Source organism: Hibiscus syriacus, unplaced genomic scaffold, assembly GCF_006381635.1.
Source record: "Hibiscus syriacus cultivar Baekdansim isolate YM2019G1 unplaced genomic scaffold, ASM638163v2 tig00110597_pilon, whole genome shotgun sequence".
Lineage (NCBI taxonomy): Eukaryota > Viridiplantae > Streptophyta > Magnoliopsida > Malvales > Malvaceae > Hibiscus > Hibiscus syriacus.
In genome coordinates, this window is record NW_024062795.1 from 4,606,816 (window position 1) to 4,622,638 (window position 15,823).

At 32.2% G+C, this 15,823-nt stretch overlaps 1 protein-coding gene and 1 pseudogene across 1 annotated transcript; both read right to left on the reverse strand.

The window, feature by feature from the left end:
• Window positions 1-418: 418 nt before the first annotated feature.
• Window positions 419-1,897, reverse strand: LOC120134243. Its single transcript, XM_039150712.1, has 3 exons — window positions 1,500-1,897; window positions 1,358-1,456; window positions 419-977 (listed from the first exon to the last, which is right to left on the reverse strand). Exons 1-3 carry the CDS (start codon window positions 1,895-1,897, stop codon window positions 419-421), a joined length of 1,056 nt encoding a protein of 351 aa, XP_039006643.1.
• Window positions 1,898-2,512: 615 nt separating this feature from the next.
• Window positions 2,513-3,619, reverse strand: LOC120134244 (annotated as a pseudogene).
• Between the last annotated feature and the right edge of the window lie 12,204 nt (window positions 3,620-15,823).

Consider the following 15,823-nt stretch of genomic DNA (forward strand, 5'->3'; position numbering starts at 1 on the left):
GCCCTCTTTTTATAGCCAATAGCTCTGCAAGAATAGGAGGTCCTCCCCCAATCCTTTTAGAAAACGAACCCTGTTGCAACCCTTGAGCATCCCTTAACAATCCACCAATGCCTCCTTTATCCCACTCCTTAGACATCGCACCATCAACATTTAATTTAACGAAACCTAAGGGAGGAGCAGTCCAACACGAGGAAGAAATAGAATCCTTCTTCCTTCTTACCCCCAAATCAGCTAATTTAATATCTCCCACAAGAGAATCAAAATTAATCTGCACATCATTGAATCTCGCGACAAACCATGATGCAATTCTAAAACGAACAAGGAAGAACAATAACGGGCCATCCACCATTCCTTTCCCAAAAATAATATCATTTCTACACTTCCAAGCCGTCCAAAGCACCGCCCTAGGGATGAACTTTCAAATGGTGGATTTCGGGATTAAATCATTCCAAACGATTATGAAATCCAACAAAGTCTGAGGTGGCACAAAAGATACATTCCAAGATGACAAGAATTTATACCACAGGCCTCTAACGACCTCACAATGTACAAATAGGTGAGAAACCGACTCCACACACTTTCCACACAAAGGACATAACGAGTCTTCAATCCCTGTAACTCCTCGCTTTATCAATTCCTCTCTAACTGCCACTCTCTGATGAGCAGCCTGCCAAACAAAAGTTTCGACCCGAGGAGGAGCAACCCCTGTCCATACAATGCTGTCCCAAGTACCATCATCTTCCTCATTACCAGCCCAATCAAAATAGCACTTCACACAAGATTTAGCTGAAAAACAGCCCTCCCCATTCCCTGTCCAGACCCAGCAGTCTTCTTGCAAAGATGATAAAGAGGTAGAATTCAACAAGGACATAAGCTGCATCCACTGTTCCACCTCCCAGTTCACCAAATTCCTCCTTAATTTAATGTCCCAGCAACACCCAGATGAAGAATTTTCCATGAACTCTGCAACTTTGCCCCTTTATTCATTGATAGAGCAAAGATCCTTGGGAACCTAACTTTTAAAGGAAACGAACCCAACCAAGAATCATGCCAAAATTGCACTGTCTCTCCATTCCCCATCTTCAAACACAAATTCTTCCTTACACAGTCCCCAAAATCATCATTAGAAAAGAAATTATTAATTATTCCTTTCCAAATCCAAGATGCTCGATTAGACAAAGAATTCATAATTAAGCATGTATTAAAGTCTAGATTTATACACGCAACACAACTTTTTTTCCACCACGAATTCTTCTCTGTTGCAAATTTCCATACCCATTTACCCAAAAGAACTCTATTTAGAAGAGCCAAATTCGGAATTCCCAAACCCCCCAACCTCTTCGGCTTGAATACTAACTTCCAATTCAGCCAATGAATATTCCTCTTATCTGCCGAACCACCCCAAAGGAAGGCAGCCATTATGGAATTCAATCTCTTAACCACACCAATTGGAATTCTAAAAAGGGAGAAAATAAGTCGGAAGAGAACACAAAACTGACTTCACCAAAACTGCCCTACCAGCTAGAGATAAGGAATTAGCCTTCCAACCAGCCAATTTAGAATAAAATCTCTGGACAATTGGCTCCCACAATACTGCAGAATTTCTCTTAGATCCCAACGGTAATCCTAAATATTCTGCTGGAAAAAATCCCACTGTGCAGCCAATTTCCACTGCCCAGCCTGCTAACTCATCCGTATCCACATTAATACCAAAGATTTTACTCTTAGATAAATTCAATTGCAAACCTGTCATCAATTCAAAAATTAACAACACCCTTCTGACATTCTTCAAGTCTCGAACAGTGGCCTTGCTAAAGATAATGAGGTCATCCGCAAATTGCAAATGTGATAGCATAAACAACCTCTCTTGATTTCCTAACTCAAAGCCCGAAAACATGACTCGTTTGTGTAATTTCTTTCCTGTTTGTGTTGGTGTGTGCATACACATGCTCACGGTTACAGTAATAAATTTAACTATCGGAATGAATCACTGTGATGGTATATCTTCATGTGGCTAATGTCTGCCCTTACTGGTTCCAGTTTCCTGTATGTTGTTATTCTTCATCAGAATTCTCCCTCAGAATGTTCATCCATTTCTTGCTAGGATCCCTGCAATTATGCTCATGCAGTTCAATCTCAAAAGCAGCAATTCGAATGAGTTGTCTAAAATGCAGACGAGATGATCTATCTGATGTATGTCATATGACGACACGGTTTATATTATAACATTAGCTCCGGATTTGCGATCACTGAGAAAATTCAATTTCCCATATGATTAGTATCTTACACATGGAAGGAATCACGGAATATCATAATTTCCTTTAACGTTTGAAAGAGTAACAAGCATGATTTCAATGGATCGGTCTCCAATATAGAGGACCAAAATAACAAACACAAATCATGAACATAAAAAAGAACTCCCCCCCCCCCCCCCCCACACACTCCACTAGCAGTGTGTCAGAGATTTAGGAGAAACAGTGCCGGCTGCAACTGAAACTTAGTCTTTGCTGGTTCAGATTTCAACCATCTAACAGTCGTGTCGAAGATCTATGAGAAACCGTGCCGGTTCAGTTTTTGCTGCATAGCCAAACTTGTATGAACTATACTTTCTATGCACTGCCTTGAGTTTTCCTGATCCAGCCTTCTGGTGGTAAGTAACCATCATCTTTGAACATTCACTGTTGACAAAACATCATAACAAACATGAGCATCCTTCATAATAGAACTCGGAATGCCTAGCAATCCAAATATCATAAGAACTTACAGCAGCTGTTCTTCTGTGTATTTAGTATGCCATTCACTGGTCTTGGTCCAGGTCTTGAGCCGCCAAAGACTGCACTGAGCTGTGTAAATTGCTGCTGCAGCTAGTAGAGATGGCTGAAACTTGAGCATTTCGTATTCAACCATGCACAACTCAATGAGGAAGAACGAGAGATATTTGAGCCGGTATGACACGGGGTAATATCTTTATCGGGTTTTTTTTTCTTCTTTTTTTTTCCTTTTTGGCAACTTACAAAAGCTTATAGTGATACATTCATTAATGAAATCATTTTATTAACCTGTTTCTCGGATTGTGCTGCCTTGAAAAATCTCCTCATAAAAACATACATATTGAATTGTAAAGTGTTCATTAATTTCTCCTAGAATCACGGAAACAGCTATTAGTCTAGACAAAAATACAAGGAAAACACAGGATGCATGAACTGAGAACCGATGTAGGAATTTACCATATCTAGAACATCCTTCCTCGTATAAAGCTTTGTCCGAAATCAGAACAAAGTCCTCCACTATTGGGATAGAAACCTCCTCATATTTGCATGCTAACAACATAGCTGTCATGCCAACCAATTGAAGCTTCTTTCGGATCACGGTGCAACGCTCTATGAGATTGATTGTGAGGAACAATGTCTCTTCCTTGAGTTCACATTTATAGTGAACCCGTTGAATATGATATTGTTACTGATCTGCAGGCTTCAACTTTTAAATGCTTTTAACCTTTTAATTTTGCATGTATATTCTCGATAGCTCCACCCCGATTAAGGTTATGCCATACCTAAATAAGCCAGTCAATGAGGATGGCCCTCATCTTCTCATTGATGTCGAATTGTCTATCCATGTAATTGATGTGAAATTATTCGAGTCATGTTCTTATAAATCAAGTTGTCCAAAGACACTTCATTAGCATGAAAAGCACAAAAATAAGAACAAATCAACAAGCTTTAAGCAATAAATAGCTTGTAAGTACACATAGAAAGATACTTGGCTTTAATCCAAGCTCTTCCAAAAATATTAACTATCAAGCTTTCAAAGCTTTATTCCACCACCTTTGCTTTTCATTGAGAGATTTCACCTTCAATCTCACTTTTGGAAGCTTCAAACACAACATTGATAACAATAGCTACTAAATTTCATAAACAAAATTTTAAATTTATTATTATTTTTTAAACAATTCAGAGTGATAATAAGGTAGCAAACTAATATTTAAAAAAAAATATTGATAATAAACACGTCCTATAAATAACAATTGAGATGACTTGAAATTCCATTATGATATAAAACCCCTAACTTTTCTTGATACTTGACCTATACTCTTGATCACCAAACTAACTCTAGGTTAAAGAAATGATTAAGGGGGAATTTGAATTAAGAAAAAAATCATTATAAAAGGAAATAACTTTTTCAGGAATCACATATCTTCGTTTGGTTTAGGAGCATTCCCTCCCAAGGGTTAAAAGCGATATATACCGTAGCTTTTTTGGCTTGAATCCCATTGTTTTCTTAGGTATTAGACAATTCCCTTCCTTTAAAACTACTATAAAAAAATGACCATTCCTTTTGTGCATAATTACATTGGTATAAATCTATTTTATTTCTTTTATTTTTTATTATAGTTCTAAATTTTTCAATACTTATTATAAAAAAATAATATGATGCATATGATAAAAAGTAAAAAAAATCTATTTTATTTTAAGTATTTATTATGTATGTGCTTGATTCAAGTTTTATTTTCTATATGTATTTATTGTATTTATTTTTAGGATTAATTTTCATAAAAATATTTTCTTTATTATATTCTTATGTTTTCTATTAGTTTTGTCAAATAATTTGAGATGATATTTTGTTGTACAAGTCATACATGTAGCATGAATAAAATAAAATAAATAGCACTTAATACATACTTACATCGATGTATGTACATCTCCCAATATCTTGCTACATAAAAGTAGACATATAATTATAATGGTGTAAGTATGTTTATGTATTTAAAAAAATAATATATATATATATATATATTAAGTTATTTGTGTACAAATCGTATTAAAAATATATAAATAGAAAATAAAAATATATTTTTTAATGAATTTCATATAAATATTTTTACTTTAATATTGAAAATCCATCTCGTTAAAAAAGAATGGGTAAATCACGCGTTTAGTATCTAAACTATCAGTTTTAGTATGATTTAGTACCTAAACTTTTGATTTTTTAAAAACTATACCTAAAGTTTATTTTTTATTTCATTTTAGTACCTCACCGTTAAAAGCTTAACGACACTATATTTTTATGAGTAAATTACATCACTCATCACTCAACTATCTTCTCACTTCTATTTTGGTAGCAAACTTTAAAAAAATTCAATTTAACTACTCAACTTTAAATTGCTCCTATTTTAATCACTCTAATTTATTTTATTAATAACTTTTGTGACATGATGTTTTTTTTTGTATTTATTAATATATAATTAAAAGAAAACTAAATTTGAAAGTTAGAGTGATTAAATTATGAGTAATTTGAAAGTTAAATTAAATTAAAATAAATCAAACTTTTGTAAGCAAAATAGGAGTGAGAAGATAGTTGAATGATAATGATGCAATAAACCCATAAAAAAGGTGCCACGTACAAATCACCCATTAGGTTTTTAATGGTGATGTACTAAAACGAAACAAAAACTAAACATTAAGTATGATTTTGAAAAAAAATTAAAAGTTTAAGTATTAAAATAAATCAAAACTGATAGTTTAAGTAGTTAAGGCGTAATTTACCCAAAAAGAAAATATATCCCATTGATAATTTGGTAAAACATACATTTTTACTATATTATATTATTTCAACCAAACACTTTAAGCTTATATTCATGCTAAACAAATCGAATAAAGTAACACAATATTTCCAATAATATATTAGGTAATGTAATAATTTAGTAATTTTATTTCTAAAGACAATTTTAAATTACGTGAACTAACGAACGGGGAATTTCAAAATTTCAATTTCAATTATCACGGACTGATCTATAGACGTTGAGGAGGGTGAAGTTAAATTGATACATTGAATATCCATTGTACAATATATATGTTTTGAACGTATTGGAAGAGCAGTGAGGATGAAGCAAGGAGGCAACTTGAGCTGGCATGCACCATATTTGAGCAGCCCCAAACATTTGGTTTTAATGGCGGCCCCATCCCAACGGAAATTGTGGGGGAGAAAGACGACTTCGGTTCCCGCGCCCACCGCCATCCCTTTCCCTGGGACTGACGAGTCTTACAAGTTACAACATGAATGTCGCGACGACCGAGACGATTCCGATCCCAGTCAATCATCATCGTCCTAATCAAAACATTGTACTACATACCAAAATCCGACCGAGTCTTTGTATGCACGCGTTGTAGCTCGGGATACCCACGTTCCTTGTTCTTTTTAGGATTAATCACTCATTTCCTCTTAAAAATTATAATATATTTTTAAAAATTTTAATTTTCTTATTATCGATATATTTAAAAAAAACAAAAAAAAACAAAGCTGAGAGAGCATGTAGTTTATAATCCCATAAATTGTCCTCACAACTCGACTTACAAGACAATCGTAATATCAATGGATTTGTGAAAACCATACAATCAGTTAATTTGTATTTATTTTTAAAATTAACAATTAAATTTCATATTTGTTATTAGTAATAACATTACTTATTTAAATGTAAAAAGATAATTCGGTAGGCCTTGCGGTATGATGCACCGAAATTGAGATAAAACAATACGAGATTTTAATCCCACTTTTTATGGTTCTTATGTAATTTTATTTTTCGTTTGCTTCAATAATTAATGCCCTTAATCAATACAATGCAAATAAAAGGCATCGGCCGGCGCAGTAACTGAAAGTAAATCAATTATATTGATTGTGGTCCACGATATTTTTTGTTTTTCTTTTCCTTTTTATAATATATCTTTGATATTTTTTAAATTCTTATAATAAATTAAACACATTTCCTTTATCTTTTGGTACGTATTCGATTGTTTAATCGATTTTTTTTATCTTTTTTTTAGAGTTGAATTTAATATGTGTCACGATTGATTGATATGACGCTTATTTGTTATCATACTGATCTTTCCTGCTTTGGACTCTAAATTGAATTTGAATATGTGATTCGTTGATTGTTTTTTAACATTACTTGACTCTGATTTATGGTTTGTAGGCGGTCTTTCAATAGTTCAATTCATTTTTATGGTTCATTTATTGACGCGGTTAAATTTATTTGTATCTATATTTTGTTCAAAATTTTTATTAGGTTTTTAATATTTCATTGTATGCTCCTTATGTCATCTTAAGTAGCTAGTTTCTGTGTGATTATCAAAAAATATATTAATTATGTGTTTAGTTTACGATTATGCTTGTAAATTTTTATTGTAATTATAAATTTTTTTTAATAAAATTAGTAGTTTCAATAAAGAAAGACAAAAAAAAACTATTGTGTTATTTCTTCACGTATTTTTAAATAATTTAAATTGATTATAAGATAATAATTGTTAAAAATATTATTCAATTATTAATAACATACATGTATCTTATAAATATAATTATTTGAACATAAAATTTAGAGAATAACTTATATTTTATTACTAAATTCGTTTAATGAATTCTAACAAATAAAATATTTAATAAATTCTTTCGCTGATAATAATTTAGCACAACGCCATAATAATTTTTTAAAAAATTGTCCCCACATTACATGAATAGTTTCATCCAACAATCTTTATATTCCATTTCAAAGGATTTCTTTCGCTGATAGGTTTTAACATTGAATTTTAAAAGATTGTTATTAAATAAAATTAACTTTTTAATAATTATTAAGATAATTTTTTAAAAATGAAAATCATTATATATAAAGTGAAATTTTAAAATATTTGAAATGTCACTTATTAAAATTTTCAAATTTTAGAGAATATAAAATTCCCCTGACTCATTATTTTTATGTAAAGATCGACGTAAGATTTTATATTAAATAATATAAATGTAGAAATTTATATTAAAAATTTAGATGATGTAGTTTTGTAGTAAAGACACGCATATCAATAAAAATTTAAAAATACTTGTTTTATTGAGTTGTACTTTATTTTTTAAAAATTTTAATCCTTAAACTTTAAAATATTATCCGAGTTATTGTTAGAGATGTTTTAAGCCAGCCATCAGAATGAATCACTTCATTTCTCGTTAAATAAATAAAAACATTATAAATATTTTATTATTTTTTATCTCTCATAATTTCATAAGTCCAAAAAAACAGTGACCGACTTATAAATAAATAATTAAATGTTTATGTATACGAGTCTCTTTCTATTGTCGAAAACGTTTAAAAGAAAAGTAAATATTTTTAAGAGTTAATCTTATAGGTTTACACGCTTTAAATAAGAGAGTTACGGTGAAAATTTATTGAAAAATTCAAATAATGGAGTAAACATTCACTATTAATATAAAATATTATTGTCCAAGAATTAAGATAATTCGAATTCCATATTGAACTAAAATATTTACAAGCTATTGAAGGGTCTGATCGGTCCGTATAATTTTTTTTTGCCCACGTTGTACGAACCAAAACTAAAGCTAATTTCTCAGTCAATTAGTGATATTTTTAAATAGTTAAAGTGATTATAAAATAATATATATTTAAAATTATTGATAAAGCACACATCCTATAAGAATAACGGTTAAAATATAAATTTTCTGAAAAATAACATTTTATTTTACATATAAAATCACTCAATTAAAGACAAGAATTGAAACAATAATAGACACTTTCAACAAAAAAAATACAATAAAATTCAAACTTTAAGATTTAAGAAATTTAAGAAAAATAAAAGATAAAAAAAACTGTCAAAACACTTAGCTTTTATTAAAAAAAAGTCATCTTGATTAATCAATATTATCTTAATACTATTTTAGTAAATAATATTAGAAAATTATTAATCATATAAAAAACCCTCAATAAACACTTATACCGTGAGAGCCTATAAAGAGGATATAAATAGCTTATCTCCACCGTTTTCTTTTTAATAAATCTGAGCTTAATATATATGATAATGTCTGTTTAAAATTTTTTAATACTTTGATAACAAACACTTATATATCTACATACACAATATTTAAATCTGAAATTTAAAGAATAATAATTAATTCTTTAATCACTAAAATAATTTAATTCGTGTTACCGTTTTCTTTTTAAAATATTGTTATTCTTGCTAAAATATTTCCAGCACCCTCAGATATTCTCACCAATCTCATTAAAGTTCTTCAAAAAAATTCAATACGATTGTGTGAATTTGTTTTCGAAACTTTATTTTTGTGTGTATAATAAAATGAATTTTGATAACCAATGGTTCTAAAGATGTTTTTAAGATTATTATATTATTAGAATACACAATTAAATAATACTTATTAGTATAAGTGATATTGATTTTTTTAGACTGAAAAAATAATTTTATCATTTTAATCGGATAAACTTACTATTATTGTTTCTCAATTTTAATTTTTCATTATTAATTTAATGAATTATATTAATATGATCTTTTTACCAATAAAGACCAAATAGGGATGAACAAAATTTGACTCAAAAATAATTTATTTGGTTATGTTTAATTAATTTTAAAAAAAAAATTGAGTCGAGTTATAAATAGAGCTTGACTAACTCAAAATTTTTAGTAATTAATAGATTAATTTTCAAGTTTAAATCAAATCCCTCAGCTCTATATAATATATGTATATTACATATAAAAATATGTAGAAATATATATGTATATTGTATATGGTTAGAAAAAATATTTAAATTAAAACTAAATATACCATAATATCATAAATATTTAATATAAATCTAAACATAAATTATAACAATTGAATTTGACTTAAATTCTATAAACTCGATTTAACTAATATTTTAAATAAAATTTAAATTATAAAATAAAGAGAAAATAACTTCAACGACCGAAAATACCTTATAATATACGATTTTAACCAACTTTTTTTAGATTTGCGAAAATGACCAACAAATTCGTAACGCGATCTCGAATTCGCAACACGAACTCCAATTTCGCAACGCGAATCTATAATTCGCAACACAGAAGTCAAATTCACAAAGCGCGTTTATTTTCGCAACGCGAATTTTATTTTCGAATTTGAAACACAATATTAATTTCGCAACACAAATGTAAACAATATAATCACAAATCATAACCTAAAACCCTAAATCACAACTCAATCTCATCTCCATCTCTCACTTTGTACGGCAACATCCGTCCCCATCTCCGGCGAAATCCGTCTATCTCCATCTCTCAGAGACACCCTCACAACCATTCACGGTCAGAAATAGAAAATCAACCACCGAGGGTTAGTTTTTTTAATTTTTTTTATTTTAAAAATTTTGTATTATTATTAGATTCTTCATATTTAAATTGATGATAAATTTACTGGTAATTTCAATAATAGATTAACCATTTCCTTAGATTGCTTAGTAAATTCATTCGGTTGCTGTCAATACTGTTAAACTGTTTAGTCTTTAACCATGTGAAGTTAGTATTTGTCTTTGTTTTGTCTTTTGGTTGAAGTAATGCAATTCATTCAAGTTTCAATTTGCAGAAGACTATTTGAAACTTAAATTCGCAACACGAAAATGAAAATCGCAACGAGATTTTAGTTTCGCGTTGCGATTTTCATTTTCGCGTTGTAATTTTAAGTTTCAGAAACTATTCTTCTTCTGCAAATTGAAACTTGAATGAATTGGATTACTTCAACTAAAAAACAAAGACAAATACTAACTTCACAGTCTTGCGAATTTAAGTTTCAAGAATAAACTACTACTCTTTATGTTGTCCTTGAAGCTACACTAAACCTATATGTTATCTTTTTAAATGTTTATATAAGTGCTTACTTCTGGAATGTTATCTGATGTATTTTGTGAACTATGATAGAATAATGACTTGAGTGAATACCGTGCAAGTTTGAAACATATTTGGCTTTGTTTTCACTGTTTAATATCATGTTTGTTTATAGTATATAATTTGTAGTTTTTGGTATATCTAACTTAATATGTTTATTGTTTTTGTAGAAATTTTTTTCGGCTTCATTGACCTTAAGGAATAAATTAAGCCTAGCCACTACAATTGCGTCGACGCTTACACATGTACAAAGAAAATTGTTTAAGGATACTTGCTTCGGGCCATGGCTGAAATTACAATATCCGGGTGGAGATGCTATGTTGACCCATTTGTTTCTTCAGACTATGACTAACGATCTACCCGAGAGGATACAACGTGGTGACGAAGAGATATGGTTTCATTTTCCTCCGGTGTATACTTGTTTTGGTCGGGAGGAGTTTTGCTTAATCACTGGTCTACGCTTCGGACACGATGATGTAGGTCGGTACACTAGTCATATCGCCCGCCCATCATGGTTATCTCGGGATTTTCCTGAGTTGGCAAAGACGAAGCCGAGTTTACACATCGACATTTTGAAAATATTATTTGTTAAATATGGTTTTACTCGGATGGATGCCCTCGATGTTGTCCGAGTATGCCTTTTATTACTTTTGCATGCCCTTTTTTTAGGCAAAGAGGGCATATAACCTATTTCAGAGGACCTAATATTATTGGTAGAGGACCTAAATGCATGTAACGTGTTTCTGTGGGGTTTATATCTATGGAAAGCTACCTGGAAAAAATTGTCGTCTGCCTTTGAGGACCGAAAAAGTTTGTGTGGACATGGTTCCAAATACACTTTGGTATGCTTTATTTGAGCCTTTAAGGTAAGAATTTTCTATATAATGTTTCCAAAATTATAATTAATTATTTAACAATTACTAATGTTTGTGTATTATATTGTTTGTAGATTTGGATATTTGAGGCTTTTCCCAGCATGCAGACATATGCAATCAAAAATTCAAATGATATTCCTATGGCTATTTACTGGAGGAGGATCCGGCTGTTGGATTGGGAAGAGTTACTACCATATACGACGATGAATGATGTAAGTTAACACAAATACTACCATATATAAACAAGTTATTACTAGTAGACATTTAACTTTGTTTGAGCTTTTATATTGTTAGGAGGCCAACTATCCATTACAGAGGCTGACACCCATAGAGGCTGAGTTTGCCACTGATTGGTGGTAAGCTAGTAAGCGTTTTTTTGATGGAACGGATGATGAACACCCCTCACTTCGAGAGCCATCACCTGATTGAGCCGATTCTACAGCTCGACACCCAGAGCCATCACCTCCACAACGAGAGCCATCACCTATTCCATCACATCATCGAGCCTCTTCTCCACCATCACCTCATGATAGGGGATCGGAAAAGATGCCACAACATTTATGTCCCTGTTCTCCACCTCCACGGGATGAGTTAGGGGAGTTACATGATGAGGTCAATGCTTTGCGTGAGGAGGTCGGTACTTTACGTGAAGTCAATGGTGCATGGCGTGATGAGGTACGGTCTTTACGTGGTGAAGTAGAGTTTTACGCGAAGACAATGGTGCATTACGTGGTGAGGTATCTACTTTACGTGATGAGGTAGCCGCTCTATGTGAGATTGTTGTATCGTTGCAGAATGAGGTTCATACTCTACGCAATAAGGTAGGTTTGTTTAATATTATACTAAAAATGCAAATAACCTTTTTTCGGCATTATTTATTTGTTTATATACTGATTTATGTATTAATTTATTTTTAGTGGCCCAATAAGGTAGATGCTTTACGTCGGGTTTTTCTTGCACGACGGGGTTCACGTATCAGACGTCGTGCACGTGCCATTACGTCTCCGTTCACCGCAATAGTGCCAAGACTCCGTAAGAAGAAGCTCGATTCACCTGTCATCGTTCAAGAGGCGTCTCCTATCGTTCAAGAGGCCCCTATCATCCTTCAAGATGCCCCTCCCACCGTTCAAGAGGCCCATGTCATCGTTCAAGAGGTCCCTCCCACCGTTCAAGAGGCCCCTGTCATCGTTCAAGAGGTCCCTCCCACCATTCAAGAGCCCGATTCACATGGCATAATATGTCGACATATTGATAAACCCCCTCACGTGCCCGACATGATGGATAAGAGTTGGCTTTCGTATGAGTTACCGATCAGTACCATTCGGTATCTGAAGTGGAGAAGAGAACACTACCGGATACAATTATGGATAATACCCTTTGAGCTAAGACCGCAGTTGATTTTTATCTACATGAGCTGAGCCAGGGGTGTTACGCTGACATATGCAAACTCGACGATGATATGCATTTGTTTCTTGATCAGTCTTGGTGTTATTAGGGGTTGAAGACAATGGCTATTTCGAATGGGGGGTAAGTCTTATATTGTATTTTGATTAATTTTTTTAATTTATGAAATTCACTAATATATGTATTTTTTTTATAAAACAACATATTGATGCATGGGTGTCACCGTCTTTTGATAATAAGGAAATTGAAGAAAATAAAAAATACGCGAAGGACTATTATGCCGACGTCTTTTCACGTAGCTCACTTGAAGGATTAGAGAGACACTTCATATGTGTTGGGTAATGGAAAAGTTAAACTTTATCCTGCGTGGTGGGAGATCGATAAGGTTAGTATATATTTTTGAATATTTTAAAGGTGTTCATAAATAAAAATTTACTGTGCGCAATTGAATTATTATTTATGATTGCATGTGTTTATCCCTGTTTTGGAACGTCATCATTGGCTTCTCGTCGAGCTTCAGCTTCCATCCCTGAAGACAATAGTATATGACAACATGTTGAATTACATATAATTATCTGATTTGAGAGATATTATTTGTAAGGGATGGAGCGCTCATTTGGCTAAATACTTGGATGCGATTGATTATTGGACTAATTCTGGAAACAAGAAGCCAAAAAAGTTCAAAGTTACAATGATCAGAGACGAAACCGCGCCACAACAAACGGATGGAGCCAGAGGGGATTGTGGTCTTCTTGTATGCATGTGCTTGGAACGTTTGACGACAGGAAGTAAACAATTTCTACCTCCCAAAGATAGAGATAGAGGTGCAGTAGGGTTGTGGTTTCAGTATTTTATGGCTCGAGCGATATATGCAAGATGTTGCCTACCTGCATCATCGTGCTGAAAGTATGCATAAACAATTGGTAAGTTTGAGCAAGTGTTGTTAACATATATACTCTTTGTTGGTTTGAAAATGTTTGGTTAAGTACTTAGAATTCAGTAATTTGTTTTTTGTTGGTTTTAGATGTGTAGAAAGTGTTGTTTGAGCAAATATTTGGTTTCTGCAGGTTAATCCTGAAGTGAGCTGCGTGAAATTGATGTATTTGTGCATAAACAACTGTCTGGGGTACACTTTTTTTGCTTGTTTAATTTATTTGTAAAAGTTGATTTGTTTAATTGATGAGGAAATAATAATTATTTTTTGCTTGTTTAATTGATTTGTAAAAGTTGCTTTATAAAAGTTGATTTGTTTAATTGATGTGTAAATAATTCTTAATTTTTGCTTGTTTAATTGATTTGTAAAAGTTGATTTGTTGTTTTAAATTCCAATATGCATTATGTTAAAGGCAAAAAAGACATGTTGAAGATACACTTTCGCAACGCGAAAGTCAAATTCGCGTTGCGATGGTTGTGAAAGTCAAATTCGCGTTTCGAATTTGACTTTCACAACAATCGCAACACGAATTTGAATTTCGCAATAATCGCAACAAAAAATCGCAACGTGAATTTGACTTCCGCGTTGCGAATTCAAGGAAAACACATTAAAAACGATAACAGACAATAATCAGATAAGTGATAACAACTGAACAAATCATAACAATGTTTAAACTCAAGTTACTAATGAATGTCTAACTGAAAAGTATGCATTCACACATAAAATATACATAATACAAAGTTTGCATTTAAAAATCACCTAAGTTAATAAGTCCCAAAATGTGAAGCCGGTTGTGATTGGGATTTTGATTTTGATTTTGATTGCGATTTTGATTTCCTTTTGCTTGGCACCATATGAGCTTTGGATTTTGATGAGGATCCATATTTTGGTAGAGGAAAAGATGAATGTGATGGCACTTGTGATCCACAAGTCAACCTTGTATGATCACTTTCCTTGCACCGACTACATGTCAATATCCTCTTCTCTTCACCCTTAGACGGTATACGATAGTGATTTTTTGATCGGCCAGGTAGCCTGTTGTCTATAACTGGTGGCAAAACTGTTTGTAAATCATCTGGTATGTCCCACTCAGAAGGATGTAGAATAGGGTAGACAATCTCAGCATAAGTCTGTCGATATACTTCTGTAGTGTAGCAATCCATAACGTTATCGCTTGAATCATCTTGGTTTATAACATGGCCACACGGATAACCAGATGTTTGTCATTTCATACAACTACACATATTTGCATTTAGATCGACAAGCCCATTTAAGTTATTATCCAATACTTCAAACAAAGTGTTTGAACATGGTTCAACTCTCCATGACGTTGACTTCACAACACGTTTCGTTATCTTTTTTTCAGTCCATGGTGTAACACGACGTTCCAATATTCCTGTAAATTTAAATAAATAACACTTAGTAAAATATATGATAAGTTACGAATTTAAAGAAATAATACATGCATGGTTTCTTTTCTTGTAGTACCACTATTGAATAGAGGCTCGAAAAAACTCCATTAACATAGTAATGGGTAATTTCCGGGAATGACGACTTAGAGCGTTGATTGATTTTGCACTATTAGACATCTTGAAACCATATATTACTCCAAGTTGATGTACTCTTGACCATCTTTCAAACCCGATATCTTCTAGTATTTGAGCACATTGAGGCAAAACACGTCTTAAATAATTTATATGCTTATTAAAATTCACTTCCCGATAAGCTTTTACAGCCTTTCAGTATGTCCATCTGTGATTTTTTATACCAGCAGACCTTGATTTTAGATTTCTGTACAAATGAACACCACAAAGTCCATGAAAAGCATCTGGAAAACACCTTCTAACAGCGTTGTCAATTGAGTTTGCTCTATCGGATATGATTGTCAGATTGCTAATAGGACCTATGCAATC